Source organism: Apteryx rowi, unplaced genomic scaffold (assembly GCF_003343035.1).
Source record: "Apteryx rowi isolate R43461 unplaced genomic scaffold, aptRow1 scaffold_608, whole genome shotgun sequence".
Taxonomy (NCBI): Eukaryota; Metazoa; Chordata; class Aves; order Apterygiformes; family Apterygidae; genus Apteryx; species Apteryx rowi.
The window spans coordinates 1-20,497 of record NW_020450881.1 but is presented as its reverse complement, the minus strand read 5'-3'; the positions used below and the strand labels follow the sequence as shown (position 1 = coordinate 20,497).

Here is a 20,497-nt window from a genome sequence, read left to right as displayed (position 1 = left end):
ATAAAAGTTGCAAGTTAAGTCCTTCCACCTAAAGGCATCCTACCATTTTTACTTGGCATCCTCACAGAGGTCTTAACTAATGAGTTAGGTGTGTGGCTTTTTTCGTGGGGGGAGGAGGGTGTTTAGAAGAAGAAGAAAAAAAGAAGGGGAAAGCCTTCTAGGTGAGTCAATGGGATGATATGAGCTGCTAGTTCTTTCTGCAAGTTCAGGATCTTACCTAAGAGTTTCCTGCTTCAGTCTCTGCACTTCAAACTTAGGTGCTTGGCTTGAGCGCTGCTGCAGTTCTGAACTGCTGCTGTGGTACTTGCCCCTCAAACTGATGCTGATATAGGTTGCTTTTGAAGTGAGGATAGAGAAAGCATGTTAAGGTAAATGGGTAGCCAAACCAACACTTTTAAATTAATGTGCATTAATGTTAGCAATTTAATGGAAATGTTTTGTGAAGCTGAAAAATTCAGTGGCCAGTAGAAAATGTTAAAGTGCAGTTAAATACATTTTCCTTAACAGGAAAAAGAGGTTAGGCTTTTTGTGTATTTATAAATCATTGAGAAGTTCCAATTCCTGCTAGGACTTCAGAATGCTGTAGTCATCATTAGCACATCTGGATTTCATAGCACTGGAAAACTCGGTATTTGTTTGTGGGAAGAAACAACTTCTCCTTTTCACAGACAAAGATTACAAGGTGACTTGGAATGTGTAATCTTCCTGTTGTGAGAATCAAGCTTGTTACTTATGTGTGAAGTAAATTCCATAAATTTGGTCTTGGAGGAGCTATTTGTGTGACTGCCAGTCTTGCTTCATTAGTTTTTTAAAAACCTTAACGTGAAAGCTCAATGTGCTGGAACTGGCTGGATTTATCTTGATGAACATGGAAGCCTGCATTGCCCTTGGCAGCATATCCGCCCCATGTCCTGAGATTCTCTGAAATAGGTCTGCCTAAATCTATTTTTGATAGATTTTTCTTTAACAGTACAAGAATTGAAGGGGGTTTGTTTGTTTTCTGTCAGGGGCCTGAAAAATACAGTAGGAAAATGAGGAGTGTCACCACTTTAGTGACACTAATATTACTATGAAACTTGTAAGTGAATTGTCTCATCTTGAAAAATATTTCATTTAGAAGCACTACTACTTTGCAGCATCTCCCTAATGCTATTTGCAGTCACATGTTGTGTGCCTCTGTTTAGGAGGAGAAGCTAAGTTTGAGAAATAAATGGATCTGTTCTTAGTGTTCCATGTAACATACCATTAACAACTTTGGTTACTTTTCAATCCTTTTTTTTTTTTTTTTATGGGAAATAATTTTGCTTAAATTCTTTAAGTGAATCCTTTAGGGCCAACAAACATGCTATAATTCTAGAGCATTAATGTATCATAATCTGTGGCTTTACTTTAGCAAGCAGGGGAAGTTGACCGCTTGGCACACATTAGTGGTGCTTGTGCACCCGTAAGGTGGGTAGTTTTGGGGGGGGGGGTGTTTTTTTTTAAGTAACATGTTTGACTTTTGTCATCCACTTTTCTAATGGTCTTTTGTGCACAGTAACTTAGAGATGAGATGATACTTTTATATGCAAACTACAGAGTTAACTGTCTTCAACAGTTTAATGTATAAAAAGAACTTGCAGCTCACTTTCAGAAAAGAGCATACAAATAAACATGACTTTCAGAAAGTGAAACCCATGTATGTGAGCAGAGCATGATTCACAATCATAAACTCTTACCAATCAGATTTTAAATGAGAACATCTTCCAGTTGGTGACATAACTCTCCTATGAAGGTAGTACCCTTATCACTTGCTTAAATGAGTGTAATTTCAGCTAGCAGAAATCTCTTGACTGCTAACAACTTTAACTTATTACTCTAATATTATAGTGCTTGAGGATTTCCTACACCAGTTGCAGGTAGTCTTTTGAATTTCATTCAACCATTTGTCACTCATAAGTCAGCATCTTAAGACTAGTTGTCAAGACAAATCTTGACTCGTTTGTATGTTCTTGATTAATTAATATAAATTGCAAGACTTTAATACTGTCTTTCAGACTTAAACCTTTGGATATAGAGTTTATGAAGCGCCTGCATGAAAAAGTGAATATCATTCCACTTATTGCCAAAGCAGACACACTTACACCTGAGGAATGCCAACAGTTTAAAAAACAGGTGAGTTAAAAGATTAATATTTACAACATGGGATAGTTCAGTAAGTTGGTCCCTATGGAAATGGTGAGATTTAACTTCTCATATGCTAAGTTTAAACCCTGAAGCAACAACTTGAGACAGCAAAGCTAAGTAATTTATATCTCTAGATTTAATTACATTTCTTGGTGAAATAATCTTGCTCCTTTTCCTCAGGGGAAGAGGTTTTAAGTGTAGTATGATTCTTGACAATTGAAGTATTTCATTGCTGAAGATAAAAATCAGTAAGGGAGAAGGGAACATTTGACATTTAGGTGCATTACAAAAATGGTAAAAAAAAAAAAGGATATTTAACAGTACTATTCATTGTATTAAGGCATTCACTTTCATGTTGGTATGCTATATTTACTAAAGATGCATCAGGCACCAGATGAGTAACAGTATACCTGCCATTTGGTATTACACTGTAAAACAATTTTTGCAATGCACTTTAAAGATAGTGAGAGAATTGTAACATTGGTGTGAATGAAATGTTTTATTCTCTGTATTTGTAGAATAAACTTGGTATTGATTTTTTCCAAGTGGTTTATGTTTTATTTCAACTGTGTGATCAAAGTAGAACACTTAGTTCTTTCCTGTATTTTAGGATGGGGAGAAGGAGGACACAAAGCAGGACAAGACAAGACATGAAGTTTGCTTTATTGAACCGTGTCCAGTCCTAGTTTAAAAGCACACATTCTGAAAAGAAAATGGCATTAGGAGATGCTGTGTGCAAAGCTGTTGGTTTAAGACTGAAAATGAAATGATATTTTCTACCTTGGAGAAATTTAGGCAAGATGCTTTAGACCTGAAGTCCCCTTTGGTTGCATTCCATGTTTTTTGATCTAATTTAATATAGAGGAAAAAGAGGACAGAAGGCAGAATATTTATTAATACGTTTGCAGCTTTATCAACAAGTTGACATTACGTAGGGCAGACTTTCTCAAATCAAACTTTTAAAATAAGTTGTTGCATGAATTGTGAACTTACCTTCTTTCCAAGTTTGCAAACCCATAAAGCAAAAATAATCCCCAAGGCACTGCAGTGTAGCTGTCAGCTAAATCGTCTCATTTTTTTTTTTCCATTCTAAAATTCTGGAAAACTAATCAGACTTGTTTTAAAAGTAACCTTCAGACAAGTCAGAAACCAAAACAGTAACAGGCTTATTTTCGATGGCACTGTCAGTTATTCTTAAATTTTCATTGGTGTCCGCAAATATTTTTCAAAAAAACCTTGTAGCTAGAGTCAGTCCATCCATCACAAGCTCTACTGAAATAGGCAGGTGATCCTGCTGCAAGCTATTGATGCTCAGGTGAGCCAGAAACAAAAGAACAGAAGTGACAGCAGTAGCTATTGCAGGAATTCAAAGAGCTGAAGTATGCCTGCAATTACATATTCAAATCCTTTTTTCTTTTCTTAAAAGAAAAAAGTATTCAATTGCTAGCCTAGTTTGGATCTAAGTTGTGTTGTGTTATTTTTTGCATGTGCAGGTGGAATACGTCATGAGTGTAAATCTCCCTGTTCACTTAGCTGTAGAAAAATGATTTGTTTTTGCTACGTTGTATAGGTGGGTAGTCCTTTAAGTGCAGATCAGCTTGAAGTATTCTGTTAGCTGTGAGGTGCCTGACTCTGATCCTGTTGTACTGGCTAAGGAGTAATGGTCATGTTGTTAATCCCTTGAAATAGCCAGCTGGTGTTAACCATGTGAGCAAGTTCTATGATGCAACTTAGTCACCTTAAAATGCAAAGAGTTTACAAGTGAAACAGAAGAAGTATCAGATTGCAGCAAAAAATAAATTGAGTTACTACAAAGTATGAAGTCCTCAAATAATTGAATAATACATTTTTGTTTTTAGATAATGAAAGAAATCCAAGAACACAAAATTAAAATATATGAATTTCCAGAAACAGATGATGAAGAAGAAAATAAGATTGTTAAAAAGATAAAGGTAACTAATTTTATTTTGAGCTGTTTGCTCCAGGATAATTTTCCTTTGACTTGGGGCAGAGGGGAAGTGAAAAACATTGTCTTTATTGAAGAGTCCACCAAAATTTTTTTGAAGATCGAATCGGATGTAAGGCTGTTTTAAGAGTCACTGTTCCTCAGCTGAGGGAATGAAGTAACCTGTCTGAGAAGATAGTCATTAAGTCTATTAATGGCTAAAATTCAGAATGAAAACACTAGATCACATATTCATTAATAAACTCTTAAATGATCACTTACTCCTGTCTTTTTATTCCATCCCTATTTTACTTTTATCCACCTACCACATTTTGATTGTGAACTTTGAAGGAGGCTAGGGTTGTCTTTCAGTGTAGTGGCACAAAATACACGCATTAGAGTTAATAGAAGTGCTGTCTAGCTAATTGATACACTGATACAGAGAGGAATGACTAAAGAAAATGAAAAGTGCTGTCAGGCTAGTGAAACACTTTCTTTGTTTACTCTTTTTGGTTTATTCTTTTGCATGCTTTTCTTGAGTTTTGCTTCTTTCTGCCCAGTAGTTTTAACAACTTGTAAAAGCTTTTATGTTTTTGTTTCTGTGGAAATCACCTAGGATAGATAAAATACACATAGCACAAATGGAAGATATTCTGGGACTAAGGCTTGCTAGCCTAAAGGAGAGGAGCAGAATAAAAGCAAGGACAAAAGTGCAAAATACTTAGCTTTGTAAGTTGTTCATTTCAGCTATTTAAAGATGTTCTTGGCTACTTTGTTGCTTCATCTGAAAAGAAGAACTTACAGTAGTTCTTTGGCAAATCCTTGAGAACTTGAATACAAGATCCTGTCAAAGTAATAATCCCTGTAGCCAATTGGAATATGAATTGATAATTCATTAGTGTGCAGGTTGATTAAACAGGCAAACCCTTTCCTATTTAATTTACTAAGTAGCAAAAGTGTATTTCTTAATCAGATTTACAGAATACATCAGTGTAGGGAATTTAAAAGGGGTGTGTGTGTGTATGTATATGTATGTATATATATATAAAAATATATATATATATCATCAAGCTAGTTAAATTTCAGTAAATATGTATCTGTTCTTGCACTTTGGGCAAGCTGATTGCAGTGTTATAGCACCTAGCTGTCCTAGGTCAAGTTTATACTTGGGCATGGTTTCATTATTCTTTGGCAGTAGAAATGTTTGATTTTTTTTTAAGTAATACTTTATCTTGTAGGACCGTTTGCCTCTTGCTGTGGTAGGTAGTAATACGATCATTGAAGTCAATGGCAAGAGAGTTAGAGGAAGGCAGTACCCATGGGGTGTTGCAGAAGGTAAGGCTTTCTCATTATTTGTATCTGTTTTAAAGGTATTAGGTCATTAGTCTTTATTTGAAATATTTGAAATGCTTAATTTGAATGTGCTTTGGTCTGGAAATTACATTTTTGTTATCCTGACAGTCTTGGAACAAAGTAAAAGTTTCAGCAAAGCGTAATTTAACATGCGGATTCCTGTTGAAACTTCACTGAGGAATTGTAAAACCTGTAGTAACTTGCTAACAATTGTTACATAAAAAGATGAGACTTAAATAACAACTGTTTGCTAGTGTTCTTATTTTAATTTCCTTTGTATAAAAAGTATTCATTTCTTAAATTCTTGTTTCCAGGGTATTCACATTAGGAATGTTAATTTGATCAGCTTGACTAGCTTAAATCAATTTAAAGTTTCTGGAAAAATATATTTTTTCCCAGAACATACTGGTCTTAATTGCTGGGGTGTAGCAACAGGAAGGTATCGTGTATTGAATTGAATACTTTCGATTATTCCCTTTTTGTGTTCATTTAAAAATTATTTTCTCCTGTTGTAGAGATTTGAAGGTAATTGGATACTCTCCTGGCAAACATTGTTTATGCTTTAACACTCTTCATCTATTACAAATGCCACATGAAAAATAAAGCTTGCACCATACCATATATTGAAACAATCACTATAAACTTGCGTTGTTTTTTTTCCATGATGATTGCCCTTTTTTCCACCTGTGGTGTGTGTATATGGAATAAAGACAAGATTTTTGCCTACTTCTCCCTACCAAGAGTGACTGTCTATAAGTTTGATGCAGTGCAAAATGGAGTGGGGGAGGGGGAGCACAGTATGGATAAATACTTTAAAGAGAAATCCTGTAGTTCTTTGAAGTGCATGTCTGGCAGGAAATGAGGTTTGGCACAAAGTAAAAACCAGCTGCACTGGAGGATCAAGCTTTATTTTAAGGCTCTTGCGTTAGCATTTTGAAATGTACAAAATGGTGCTGTTCTTTATTTTAAAACAAACCTTACAAATGTTTCACGCTTGTGTGATTGTATAACTTTTATAAGGGAAGAACTACAGCCTAACTAAAAGAAACCTCTTAAATTGCTTTGCAAGTTTGTCACCTATGGATAGAGAAATATAGAGGATTTGGAAATAATGCTTTTCTGGGGGTATGACTTCATACACTAAGTGAGTGGAACTTACCCACTTTCTGTAAAACTGTGGAATAAAATAACTGCAGGAGGGTAGATATGGCATGAACACATAGATCTTATGTGCTGCTTTTTTTTTTTTCCTTCTTTTTTTTGTAGGGTTCACTGAGGTTACTTTTAATTCCTTTTTATTCTTTCTCCTGCCGCCTCCCTCCCAAATGTCTGCCCCCCTTTCAGGGGCACTTTGGAATCTCCCTCATGCCTTCATGTTGCACACTAGGAGCTTTGTGCTTTCCCTCATCTGTCTGCACACCAGAGGATTCAGTGTGGCATGCATTTTCCTTTAGTGTTATTTCATTATCTGTCAGTGAAATACCATTCACAGCACCAGCTTCTAAGACAATAACGGGATGATGGGCACAGCTGAAATATGTGGAAATCTTACGGCAACTGCCAGCCATCCTTTTTGATCTGTAGACAACTGCATCAAATTGAATATACAGCCTTCCTTTGTTTAGTTGATGAATAATTGAATCCACACTAAAATAAGGACTTTTAACTTTTATTGAGGGGTTGGGAGATAGACTCATGCTTGTTCCAACCTATCTTCTAAAGATCTTGGACATAGCTGGATCTAGACTGAGGTCTTCAGTTAGTGTCTGAACCTTAATTACAGAACTGTGCTGGCAGGGCCTCCCAGGGAGTACCTAGTTCATCTGGCAAAACTGTGTTTCTGCTGCTGCAACTTATTCTGCTATACTGGCTCAGAGTGCAGTTTGCTAGTATGGCTTGTGGAAGCATAAGAACTTTGCTGGTAAGATGCACCGATACAGTTATATTGTTAATGCTCTTCTACTGTAAACGCACAGACTCAGAGTAAAGAAAGATCAGAAAGTCTGTTGTTGGAGTGAATGTAGTAGATGGATGATGTCTAAAAGCCTTACCTTTGTGAAAGACACATTTTCATTGGTGTCTCAACATAAACTTGTCTTTTGCAGTTGAAAATGGTGAACACTGTGACTTCACTATTCTGAGGAACATGTTGATAAGGTAAGTAGCTTACAGGTAACATTGGGCTTGCTAGTATGACTGACGGGTTGGAAGGTCTTGTATTGGAGGAAATGGGACTTGGCTAGTAAGTTCATATTAATCACCATATTTTTAATTGTAAACAATATCTTACTCCTTATGATAAAATCTTGGTTAGGCACGTATCTAGCAAGTCATGGCAGTGATGGCAATTTTGTAATAGTTCTCTGCTCTTTATGATTATTTGTTTTTGAAAGTTGTTAAAACCATAGGAACTTGAGTTGTCTATTAGTGTTGTATGTACGTAGTTGTAGGCATGCTTTAATTTTCAATGCCAGCACTTTGTTCAAGCAAGACTGCATGTGCTTTGCTGTGTTGGGTGCTGAGAGGTTGTTCTTTCTGTGTTCATGGCAGTTTAGTAAGTTGCATCTGCTGCAACAGTTTGACTTCTAAGCTTTGCTTTTTTTCAAGCTGATAGTGAAAGATTACTGGAGAAAGCTAATGTTTGTACGTTAATCTTGAACTTTACTTTTAGCAGACTTAAACCAAAATTTCCCAGGTTCTGTGTTTTATGTTTGTTGTTTCTTGCCTGACAAACTTCAGTGCATCTGCTACAGTATAATATACAGCTTTTATATCTGTTCTCCAAATATTTACAAGTTTATCCACAAAACTCAGAAATTTTCTGAATGTTGGTCCTATAAATTAATGTTAGGAATACTGCAAACTTGAAATAGTTCATTTCCAAATAATCAGCTATTTCTGTTGTCTCTTGACAACTCCAATTTAAATGGACGAATGACAACTTTTTGGGGTGGAATGGTACATGAATGGAGAGATATAATTAAGTAAATCTGCAAAATGAACACGGGCTAATTTTTTCATGTCCATGCACTAAGCTTATAAATTGCACTCATTGGCAGAACTCACATGCAGGACCTGAAGGATGTCACTAACAATGTACATTATGAGAACTACAGAAGCAGAAAACTGGCAGCTGTTACATACAATGGTGTTGACAACAACAAAAATAAAGGGCAGCTAACAAAGTAAGTTCTTGTTAAGGTTGTATTGCTCTCTTTTTGGGGGTTTTTTTTGTTTTGCTTTTTTGTTTTTTTGTTTTGGTTGGTTGGGGATTTTTTGGTTGTTTTAGGGTTTTGGTGTCTTGGTGTGTTGGGTGTTTTGGGGTTTGTTTTGTTTCCACTGCCCTCATTCCCTTCTCCCCTCCTTGGGGTCCATTGCCTGAGTCCTGGTCTGCTTTAATTATGATTTTTTTTTTTTATTAAGCTTTGCACTAGCTTAACTGAATAGGTTAAATAATTGGTTTTCATTAGATTTAATTCCGAAGAGGTTTTGTTTCAGTAGTACTTTTTGGAAAGTTTTTCTGTGTTTGCTCTTCTATTTTGGTATATATGTTACTCTTAATGTTATTGTCTCCTTTGGTATGAATTCTCAATACTCAGTGTTGGGGACATTTTTGAGAGGGAGGATAGATACATATTTGTTTAGAAACTTCAAAAATAAAAACCCGGATATGCTATTGTCATCATTGAAAGGCTGCCCTGACGGCTTCTGAGGCTGCTTATCATGTCAGGGAAATTATTGTAAAATATGATCGTCTTTCTGTCTCTGTCTTTTGTGAGAGGAAAGTTGCAATGCAAGTTTGTTTTAAGCTTAATATGATGTTTTGGTTACCTTTGACAGCAAGTTGTTTGCCAACTTGATGAAATTATTGGAAAATATAAAAGTAGACTCCACTGTATTCTCCATTGTACAACGATGTTTGAAAATACTATATCTAAATAAAATTGTACTACATCTAAATACAGTTTTCTCAACCAAAACATAAGATGGTTTTGGGATAGTGATATGCCAAATTACAGCTGTTTTTCCAGAAATATCTCTGAAATTAAACAGAAATAACTGCTATTCCTGTTTTGAGAGCTACAAAGCTATTTTTTCACAAAGCAAATGTCTGTTCTGCAATATCTTATTGCTTTGAAAGTGCCTGTGACAGAATGATTTAAGTGGGCATGATTTCATCTCAGCTAGCATGAGACTCTGTGAGGCTTCCCTGCTCAGCATTGACAAAAAATATAATAGTATATGTCAGTTCAATAAATTCTTCAAACGGGCACTCCAGATTTAGGTTAAGTTTGTAGTGAGGTCGAGTCCTAGAGAGAACAGTCTTCAAATGTGTGTATCCCTAATGCAGTGGTTTCTTCTTTTCTCTGTTGCGTTTCTTGCCATCATATTATCCTTTCCCTATATGTCAAGGTTCCTGAATGCATATTGCAAGTATGTTGGAAGTATTTCTTAAGCTACACTTGCCCTCGGAATAGTACAGTGCACTGGGTTGAGAGGGGAGGAGTTGTAAGAAGTAAAATCACTGCATGAGGTAGAAATTGTGAGGAAAAAAAAAAGATAGGTAAGATTGTTTGCACACTTGAGAACAAAATAGTTTGGAAAGGTGGAGCAGGTGGGCAGATGAGAGACAGAAATGTAACGAATGTATGAATCTCCAGGAATCTCCAGGATTCATCTAACTTGCTTTCACTGTCCTCATAAAAATGAAACTGTTTTTGTCGCAATTTTGGATATCAGAGGAAGCTGTATTGTTTTTGTTTTGTGGTGTTTAATAACAATTTTTTCTTCCTTTCCAAATCCTACTATGTTTTGCTTAGATTTGGAAAAATCTTATTTTTGGTGATAACATTTTCACAATTATGTGTTTTGTGCTTGCTTAGATTTGTGTTGGTCTGCACCTATAAACTTAATCTGTTACCTAATCTGGGGACTGTATGCTATTAAAAAGAATACTGCAGTGATTTTTTTTTTATTCGCATATTGAAAACATGATGAGATATTTCTGTGTAAATACGTATTTCAGAAGGTTCCAAAACTGTGTGTTGCCCCTGCCCCCCATCAGTTGCTGCTGATATCCTTGCTGAGATTTACTTTTTCAGCAAAACCTATGCTCTGAGTGTCTAGAATTACTCCGCTTTTAGAAGCTTGCTTACTTGTTTTGCTTCCTGCCATCTCAGGTCACTCCTCTGTCCCACCTAAATATTTAAGTTAAAAGTATCCTTTGGAACAACCCCCGCTGTCTGAAATTTGTCATTCAGAACATCGTAGTACTGAATCTCGGGGGTGAACAAACCCAACTGGAATGCTTAGCTGTCTGTTTTCTTTAAGACAAGAAATGAACTTTTGCAACTCATGATTCAGCCTTTTGAAAGATAGGGAAGTCTGCTGCAAATTTGTAAGGAGTATTTTGAGCCTTTCTTTAGAGTTTGTTCCTTCTAACTTTGACTTAAAATAATCAATCTTGAATGAGTATATTGGTTATGAAGCAGCTGATGCTATTCTTCTCTTTTTACCTTACCTGTATGTTGAGTTGCAGCATTTTATTTAAACTTTAATGCTTTTTACTTTCATATGTTTTTTTAGTTTTGAATCTAGCATAATTGAAGCAGCATGGAGAAAATTTTCCTAATAACCTTGCATATCTTTCTAGAAATTAGTTGGAAGGTGGGGGAGAATAAATATTAACAGTTTATCTGTGCATCCCCTGGGAATTTTATGCTTGCCTGCTTACTGCTGGTCTCTCAGTAGTGCAGTATTTGAGCTGACCTCTGGAAATCAGATTCTTTAGTGGGAGGCAGATCTTGGATGTTCACGAGAGGATAGAGATGTGCTCTGATGCTCTCTGGTGGTATTACAAGCATATTAAACACAGATACAGCCTCTGGCTCTGAAAACTCCTACACTGCTGGGTTTTTATAAGCTGGTAGGATATACCAAGAGGAGAGGTACATGCTGTGGTTCTTGCACTTTTGGAAAAGTGTATTGTTCTAGCTGTTGTTGGAGGCTGGATTGACCTTTTGTATCTTTAAAACAGCTATATTTTTATGATCTTAAAAGATCTTTATTTCTCATGCAGCTGTTAGCTTGTTTCTTTGAACAGAAAACAAGGATGAAAACAGATAGAAATGTGTGCCACAAGTTTCAATAATACTGTGCAAATGAAGCAATTCCTTCTGTGCTTAATTTCCTGCGATTTCTCCCTTGCTTTGGTGAAACTGTAATCAATTATTCAACACATAACAAGTTGGCCTATGAGAAGTACAAAACGTGTTTTCCATGACTGTGTAGCCTTTTGTATTTTAGGTTTAATGTCTGAGTTCTTCAAATTTTGAACATCATCCCATCTATTAAAAAAAAATCAAAGGGTAACTTTCAATTATATGGATAATTTGTCTCTTCACACTATGCAGCAAGTGTAATTGTACATGAGTACTGTGTGGCATGTGCTAAAACTGGCATTTGCTCTGAAATTTAAAATTCTTAAATGAAAACTAATTTCTCTAATTTTGCTATTTGAAATTGATATTTTTAGTGAGTTTAAAAATAAAACTTTTATTAAAAGGTGTATCTTGAACATGGTAAAGATGAGCCTTATTTGTCTGTCACTATGTTCAATAAACTGTCACACAGGGTAGCAAAATACACAATGTGTAGGTCCTTTTAACTGCTAAGCTTAGACTGTTTCTAACTCTTCTTGACTGTATTCTTAATATTTCAATAGCTTTATCACAAAGCTGAGATTCTCCGCTTCCTTTTCACCAGAAAAGGAACCTGTGTGCAACAGTTCTAAGGGTATTAAGCCCTTCGTGCTGTATTGTGAGGTTTAATATCAGAATCTTGTTATCGGACCTTTTTTCCTCTTATGTTATTAGTGAAGCGCTAATACAACATATGCTCAGATTAAAGCGTCATGCTCTGGGGTAAACAGCAGTTGCCATGAAGCCTTCTTCAGAGCTGAGCGCAGCCTCCCGTGAGACCTCTGCTGGCCAGTGCAATAAAGTGCTCTTTTTGCAGCACAGGAATGCTTGTAACTTTTGAATATAATGTCCTTTATTAGGTGACAATTTTTTTTTTAAATGAGCAGATAAGTCTAGAGATGGCTTTGGCTGCAGAAGACTTGTTTCTGAAGAAAAGTTTAGAGCAAGTGGTTGTTCATGTCACTAAAATATCTAAAATCACTTTAAAAGCAGGCATATTTTAAGTACACTGTAGATAAACTGTTTCTGGAAATATATTTGCACATCAAATCTACATTAATATTTACATGGTGTAGTGATTTACTAACTGGATTTGAAATAAATATGACAAGCTTAACTAACAGTCTTTCATTCTACTGTGAAAAATTTGCTTTTGGGAGCATATAATTAGCTTTAGGAATCTATTTATAATGAATTTGCTTTCTTAATTATTGCTTTTTGGTTTTGTGGTTTTATTTAAGCATGCTAAGCTAAGCCTCTGTATTTTTTGTTTTTTAGATTTGACACAGTTGAAGGCATGTAAGTGGTCATTTAAATTTTTCCAAAAACTTAAGACAAAAATTCTTTAAACACAGAAAGGGTTTTACTGTTTAATGTTTCAAATTTAAAACAGTTTCCTGTTATCCAGCTCTTGGCATTGTTTTTTTCCCCCTAGTGTTTTTTTTCCTAAAGCTGTGCTGACATAAACTTTAAAAAGTTGCAAATATTTTCAGTGACAAATACCTTTGTAAAAACCCTCCCTCTTCAAAAGCTTTTTGGTCAAGCCTTAAGACAAATTTGGTCAAATTTCAACAGTGAGAAGACTGTTTCAGTGTATAAGTTATGAAATTCCCCCAGTTTGGATCTGCAGCCTCTCAGTAGTTCCATGGTATTCATATAGATGCTTAAAAAAAAATTAGTCTAATTATACTTATCTGTAAATTTAAAACTCTTGAATTGGAAAACTAGTTATTTTAATCTTTTCTGGCCATGGTTTTATCTTATTATTGGCTTGCAGAGGTTCCACTTTGTGCATGTCTAGAATAATTTTTAACTTTTGCAAATCTTAGAGGGCTTTTTTAACATACATCCTATTAAATCAGATAAATGTTTTACAGTTTTGTTTAGTGTTTTTTCTTGAGCTTTTTGTTTCATTGAGGTCCCTTGCATTATTTTATCCTGGAAGAAAGGGTAATGTGTACTTACCAGTGTCAAATACTTAAGACTTGTCTAACGATAACAGTTGTGACCTGTGTTGTAAAGAGCTCAGCTGTAAATGTTCACTTGTCTGCTTATCAGGCTTTCTAGGCAAACTGATTTTACCACTTTCTCAAAGATGACCTGCATGGCGATAGCTATTAGATCATCCAGAGGACAGTTCTGCTCCCCTTCAAAGTCTGTAGAAATGGTAGCAATGATTCATTAGTATTCAGATCTACTCCCTAGGTTAAGTTTTGAAGAGCAGATACATTTGAGAACTTTACACCTCTAAAAGGTACATTGGTAATGAAAAAATAGGCTTTGACATGATTTGCTTGCAGAAATACTGCTACTCAAATCCTCTCATTTTTCTTACGTGAATTGGTTGTTTGTGATATAGTACTCGACCTATGCTCGACCAATTTTTTTTTCCTTGACAAAAGTTGCTAGCAGTTGGCCTTTTCAATACTTAAACATTAGGCTAATGAGCAGTTTCAGTCCAATAAGTAATATTAAAGCATTTTACTAGCCAGTCCAAGCTTTGCAACAATTAGTTCAGATTAATTTAAAAATTTTCTGTGGAAATGCCATCCTCTTCCCCCACCACCCCCAATTGTCACCTTTAAAGCACATTTAAAAATACTGGTACTAGAAAAATTGTTCACATGGCCTTGAGTTCATACGACTTTGTTTACTTTCACTGTTTGATTAGCTCTTGTAAATGGACAAGGAAGAGGATAAAACAAGCTATTAATGATCAAAACAGTTCTTAACCATGTTTGACGTATGAACTCCATTCCTTCAAGAATGAGTTGCAAATTCTAATCAAAATGGACATTTTTGACTATTATGATGTTTTAATCTTCTCTGAAATTTAGTCAATTCATTCTCCTTCTAGAATGCTTTTTCTGCATGAATTTAATCAGAACAGTTTGCTTGCTTTCTAAAGAATAAAAAAATTATTTTTGACGGGACTTAGACTTTCCACCTTTAATTTATAATTAGGTCTGATTGAGTTTTGGATAAATTACAGTAGATATTCTCTGCTTGTTGATTTTTAGGGTTTTCTGTATATTCAGTTCTTTTTTCATTTTTACCAATAAGGTAGTTGAATCTTAGTCATTTCTAAAAACCGTACATATTCACACTGAAACAAGAGGACAATAGTTTGTTTTGATTGCTCTTTGAACAGCAGAAAAGTCTTATGGTAGGCTGTGTACAAAAATAATCACTAGACTAAAATCATCGTGTTTTGCTGGGTATTTAATGTGAAACTTGCTATTTAAAGCCAATATCACTTTAATGTGGATAGCAGGCTTATAGAATTTTCCAAGTTCAGTAGAATTTTCCAAATCAGTTAGTGTATGGAAAATTAATTTTTAAAAAATCTACACAATTTTTAAGTTATTAATACTTTTCTAAAGCTAAATTTTCCAACTAATGCTTTCATGAATGACTGTTCAGCTGTCCAAAATTTTTTTCCAAAATTATCTGTTCAGAAGGATGACCACTGTATTCAACAGACTTGTAATGTTAATTTATACTTAACATCATCTTGAACCATGAAGATTTAGAGAGAAAGTGGGACTTTTGCCTGCAACACTTTGATTAATCAGCTCTAGATAAAGGTTGTCTGTTAGTTTTTGTATGTATTTGTACAGAAAGGAAAGTGATGCCTGAAGATCTTTTGGAAGATACTAATTTTTTTTTTTATTACATATATATGGGGTTTTTTTTATTACTTGTAACTTTGATTTCCTCTCTTCCCATGACCAGGTTCTACTAAAGATAGGGAGTCAAGAGTTTCTATTATAACCTAAATATAACACAAATCAAACGTGGGGGAAAAGAAAGATATTGTATGAAATGTCTTTTTGTAGAATGCTTAACATAAGCTGTTAATGAAGTAATACAAATTGAATATAAGCTAGCAGTACATACAGCTATATTATTCATTTTAATGTTTAAGCACTTTTATCCTGTTTCCCCAGATGTCCTAATGCAACAAAAAGGAAAAAAAAATCCTTGTTAGCTAACTTTTTCTTCTGGTTTTATGGCAGGAGCCCATTGGCACAGATGGAGGAGGAAAGGAGAGAGCATGTAGCCAAAATGAAAAAAATGGAAATGGAAATGGAACAGGTGTTTGAGATGAAAGTCAAAGAAAAAGTTCAGAAACTGAAGGACTCTGAAGCTGAGGTGATCAAAATGTCTCAGATGTCAATATGGTTGATACTGAACCAGCATAGAGATGGCTCTTTTTCCAAGATTTTGCAACATAACATCTGTCTAGAAATTGGTTGCATAGTCAGATCTTAGATTTAAAGAACACCCACAGTTGCCCTTTCCCAACTTGCTGTCTTTGAAATGGTGTAAACACAAACTTAAAATGTAATTTTCATGTTCACATCCATTCTTCTTTTTTTTCCCCATCAATCACAGTATTTAAAATACTCCTTAACTTTCTTAATCATCTTCTTTTTCCCCTTCTTGCTTGAAATGTTTCATTCCTTTTTTTATTCCACATGCTTTAAAAATTTCTTGAGACTTAATGCTTTACATAAGCTAATTTAATAATAGTAACTTGTTTACTGAAGAACTGGTTCAAGAATTTCTGATACAAAGGCTATAAGAAACCATCTAAATAAGAATTACTAGACTAAGGAAGGAGCAGGATTGTGTTGCTGGCAGTGTTTTGGTGTCATGTAAATATGTATACATTTTATGGATATTTAACTCTAATTTTTTTCATTTCCTGGTGTTAGATTGAGCTCACAGTGAAACTTTTTTTTTTATGGGCTTAGAGCAGCTCTTGAAGTCGTCTTTTTAACACACTAGTATAAAATTATATTTAAATAGGAAAATGAATTTTAAGTTTTAAAAAGGCAACTTCTCTCAGGAAGCCTAGTGGAGAAGTTCAAAACTGTCAAAATTCCTAACGACAGTTTGGCTCCAAATTTGAGATAAAGCACCAAGACTTGGAAAGGCAGTTGATATGCTTGCCAGTCTAGGCATTATGAGGAGCCAAGGAGCAGGTAACAAAGAAGAACTGGTGTGCTGGGTTAGAGGAAAAAATACATCAACCTAATTTTCTCTTTCAAAGTAGTCAAAAATAGATAGATAAGGAAAAGGGTATAAATGGTAGGTCTTCCAGTCAATAATGTTCGGTAATTTTTAAGCTAGAGGTTGTATCTGGATCACAGTGTTTGATTAGTCATGAATGGATTTATCCTTTCTGTATTTCTGTCTCATATCTTTTTGAACCTATTTATACTTCTGCCCTGTGGCAATAAGTCTGTAGTTAAATGGTTACATGCAAACAAACAAAAGCTCTCCTTCTTGTTTTACATGTGCTGGCTCATGATTATTTCATTGAGTGCATTCTGCTAATTCAATTTTTAATTGTGCAATTCATTCTGTTTTTTGTTCTGTTTTGTTTTTCCCTTCACCATTCATGACTTCATAAACTTCTGTTGTATTTCCCCAGTTGCAGAAAAGTAGATGGCAGTGCTGAGTATAAAGCATTAAAAAAATCTGTAAAGGAAAATATGTTTTGAAAGAGTTTCGTAAGACAGGGACTAAGGAGAAAGGGAAAAGAGTTTTCTAACTCAGATTTTAAAAACCCTGTTACATGGTACAAATGAAATCACTTTTCCTGACGATGTCTCCATTCCCGTATCCAACACATTTGATTGTCTTGCAGTCTGTCCCATCAACAAAAGCTTGCAAGAGAGACTCCTTATACTTTTTTGTCAGTATAGGCAATTCACTTCAGTAATACTAATTCTTTTAATAAGTGAATAAATTAATCCATTTAATAATAATGTTTTCCTAAACAAATTTTTAATATAATAGGCTGAAATCTAGGGGATTCCTTTTTCATCCAAAGACAAAGATGTTGCCAATTTATCCATCACTGATACCCACATTTTTTACAGTTTGCTTAACATTTGCATCAAATGTCAAAGTATTCTTGAATTTCCTTTTGCTTGCCACATGTAGCTGTTTACAGCTCCTGTTTGTAACCCAGGCTGCATTTTGAGTAGGTTTTTATTAACTCTAAAATGGGATTATGGGATTAATAAGCTTTTTGTTTCTGTTAAATAAAGATACCTATAACCTTAGAACTTTTGGTCTAACTAGCTTTCTCATAAACTGGTAAAGCTGCTGATGAGATGTTTTATTGCACCCCCTGAAGTTGCTGTTTTGTGCACTTACCAACTCTATTGGTAACTTTCTATAGCTGCAGCGACGCCACGAGCAAATGAAAAAGAATTTGGAGGCACAACACAAAGAATTAGAGGAAAAGCGTCGCCAGTTTGAGGATGAGAAAGCAAACTGGGAAGCTCAACAACGTATTTTGGAACAACAGAATTCTTCCAGGTAAATTGAATTCTTGCTCTGCAATTATTGATAATGATCCATAGCTTTAACGGAAGTTAAAGGGAATTTTCTATGATAATAGCTGTCAGTAGTGTCTGGCCATTTTAGAGTCTCATTTAAAATTAAGAAAAATCTTAAACTGCTTTAAGTTACAGATGAGCATAAATCAGAAATATTGGGCACATTACCAGCTTCTTAAGCAAGCTTTATTCTGGAGAACCCTGTATCCATACATAACTAGATCTAGCTAGAAAAACTGTGTTTGAATTTGAAAGCTATATAGCATCAGATTCTGAAGGATAAGCGTTAAAGCTTCTGAAATGAAAGCCTTTAAGTCTCCCAGTCCTTGAGAAGGAGCATAGCGATAAAAGCATTGATTGACTTTACACGCTAGTATTGCGTACATAATAAGTTTTTATACATTGTATTGCAACCAGTAAGGCTTTATAAATGCATATTTAGAAGATGTACATAGGTGACTTTTTTAATCAGAACATGTATTCATTTATTATTTAACAAAACCTTTTTTTATCATTTTAGAACCTTGGAAAAGAATAAGAAGAAAGGGAAGATATTTTAAATGCATCATTTTGACCACCAGTTATGTATTAGTTGCCAATATGCCAGCCTGGACATCAGTGTTTGTTGGATCTGTTTGACCAATTTTGCACCAGTTGTATCCATAGCAATGGATTTAACAGCATGACAAATTTTTGTTAATTTTGATGGAGAATGAGAGGCCTTGATTTGTCTAGGGTGTTGTGTACTTGGAAAAATAACAGCTCTAAGTACCTTTTTCCTTTTTTTTTAAACAGATGTCATTTTAATGCAAAAGAAAACATTTTACTGTTGTACAATCATGTTCTGGTGGTTTGACAGTTTACAGGATATTCAAGAATGCAAGGACTCTAGATGGTTTTTAGTGAGGATAAATTGCCATAATATGATGCAAACAATGCTTCTCTATTATTATAATGCAAGAATTCCATTCAGTGCAGCATATACAATAATGTAATTTAGTCTAACACAGTTGACCCTATTTTTGACACTTCCATTGTTTAAAAGTACACATGGAAAAACAAAACTTGTAGGATTACAGTGCACCTAAGCTTTTTATAACAACCTTTTTATGTTTTGGATTCTTTAAATATATGCTATTCTCATTCTCATTTAGTAACTTCTTTAGACAGAAGGATCTCATTACTGCTTCATTTTTGTAATAACATTTAATTTAGATATTTTTCCATGTATTGGCCCTTCTAAATAGAATATAGCTTCTTTCATATGGTAGGAACCAGTGAGTAAAACTTTTCTTTAACTTCCTTTTTACATTTTATGGTAAGTAGCAGGAAAATGCATTTATAGGTCATTTCTAGGCAAAATTGTGGAGTTAACTACCAACCTGTTTCTACCTGTGTGCAGTCTCTTTATTTTACTAGAAATGGGAATATGGCCTCAAGAAAAACATCACCATTTTGCATTTAGCTGTATTCATATACTGCATTTCTGTATTTTTGTTTGTATTGTAAAAAGTCACATAATAAACAATGTTGTGATGTAACATGCTGCTGTGTGAGAAATTTTAAAGGAGTTACATAGCCAAGTACTTACAAAAGTTCAAATATTTCCTAAGTATCTCTCCCACCTGGACTTGATTAACCTACATCTTTGATTTGCCTAAGAATTAGTTTAAGAGATAGGAAATGCCTTTGAATCGTTAGAAAAACTACCTTGAGTGGCTGAGAGCTGGCGTCATGAGCTGTGCTCTGCGTTGCCAAAACAAGGCTCTGTCTTGCCCAGAAGAGGGCACCAACTCTCTGCACACTCCCCTGTGTCAGCACAGCTCCAGGGGCAGCGGGCCCCTGTGGTGCAGGGCATCTTTTATGCCTTTGGAAATGTTTGTGTGTATCTAGAGAGGTTGCTGCGTAGCATGTTTACCACCTCTTCGGGTACTGCTGTAAAGCTTGCTGTCAAGGGGTGGGGGGGGGTTTCTTTTTTGTGAATTGAGTCAGTTAAAATAAATGTAGTAGTCAGGAACTTGAGACTGAGAGAACAGTCAGTAGCTTGGTAAAAATGTGATGGGGACTGATGGCTTGGTTTTTGCAGTCATGTCTATTACCCTTGCTATCACTATGTTTCTGTTCATTTGATATTTTAAATGAGTTATGCTTATCAGAAATGTTGCTTATTCAGATAGCTTCCCCTTGAGCAAGGTTTCAGTAGTCTATATAACAGACTCTTTAAAACTCATTTAAGATGGACTGTATGTCTCTCTTCAGAGAAGATGCTGACCATCAACAAATGGATATAGGTTTCCCTTTGAAATAAAAGGAATTTCAAAATCTCTGATCTTATAATACATCACAGAATGTACGCCTAGGGGGCCTGCTCTTCCAACACAGAATCACAGAATCACAGAATTGCTGAGGTTGGAAGGGACCTCTGGAGATCATCTAGTCCAACCCCCCTGCTCAAGCAGGGTCACCTAGAGCAC

The 20,497-nt window shown here is 35.1% G+C and overlaps 1 protein-coding gene across 5 annotated transcripts in view; it reads left to right on the top strand.

The window, feature by feature from the left end:
• Positions 1–19,566, top strand: part of SEPT7 (septin 7) — an 86,763-nt gene extending 67,197 nt beyond the window's left edge. For 4 of the 5 annotated variants that reach the window (XM_026083538.1, XM_026083539.1, XM_026083540.1 and 1 more), the window contains 9 exons: positions 2,037–2,154; positions 4,026–4,118; positions 5,350–5,446; positions 7,570–7,621; positions 8,524–8,649; positions 12,943–12,963; positions 15,684–15,819; positions 17,864–18,003; positions 18,544–19,566. In XM_026083538.1, the coding sequence (XP_025939323.1) occupies positions 2,037–2,154; positions 4,026–4,118; positions 5,350–5,446; positions 7,570–7,621; positions 8,524–8,649; positions 12,943–12,963; positions 15,684–15,819; positions 17,864–18,003; positions 18,544–18,583 (823 nt within the window). In that variant the 3' untranslated portion in view covers positions 18,584–19,566. The remainder of the gene's footprint in view (positions 1–2,036; positions 2,155–4,025; positions 4,119–5,349; positions 5,447–7,569; positions 7,622–8,523; positions 8,650–12,942; positions 12,964–15,683; positions 15,820–17,863; positions 18,004–18,543) is intronic. The other variant, XM_026083541.1, reaches the window with a different exon arrangement.
• The last annotated feature ends 931 nt before the right edge of the window (positions 19,567–20,497 follow it).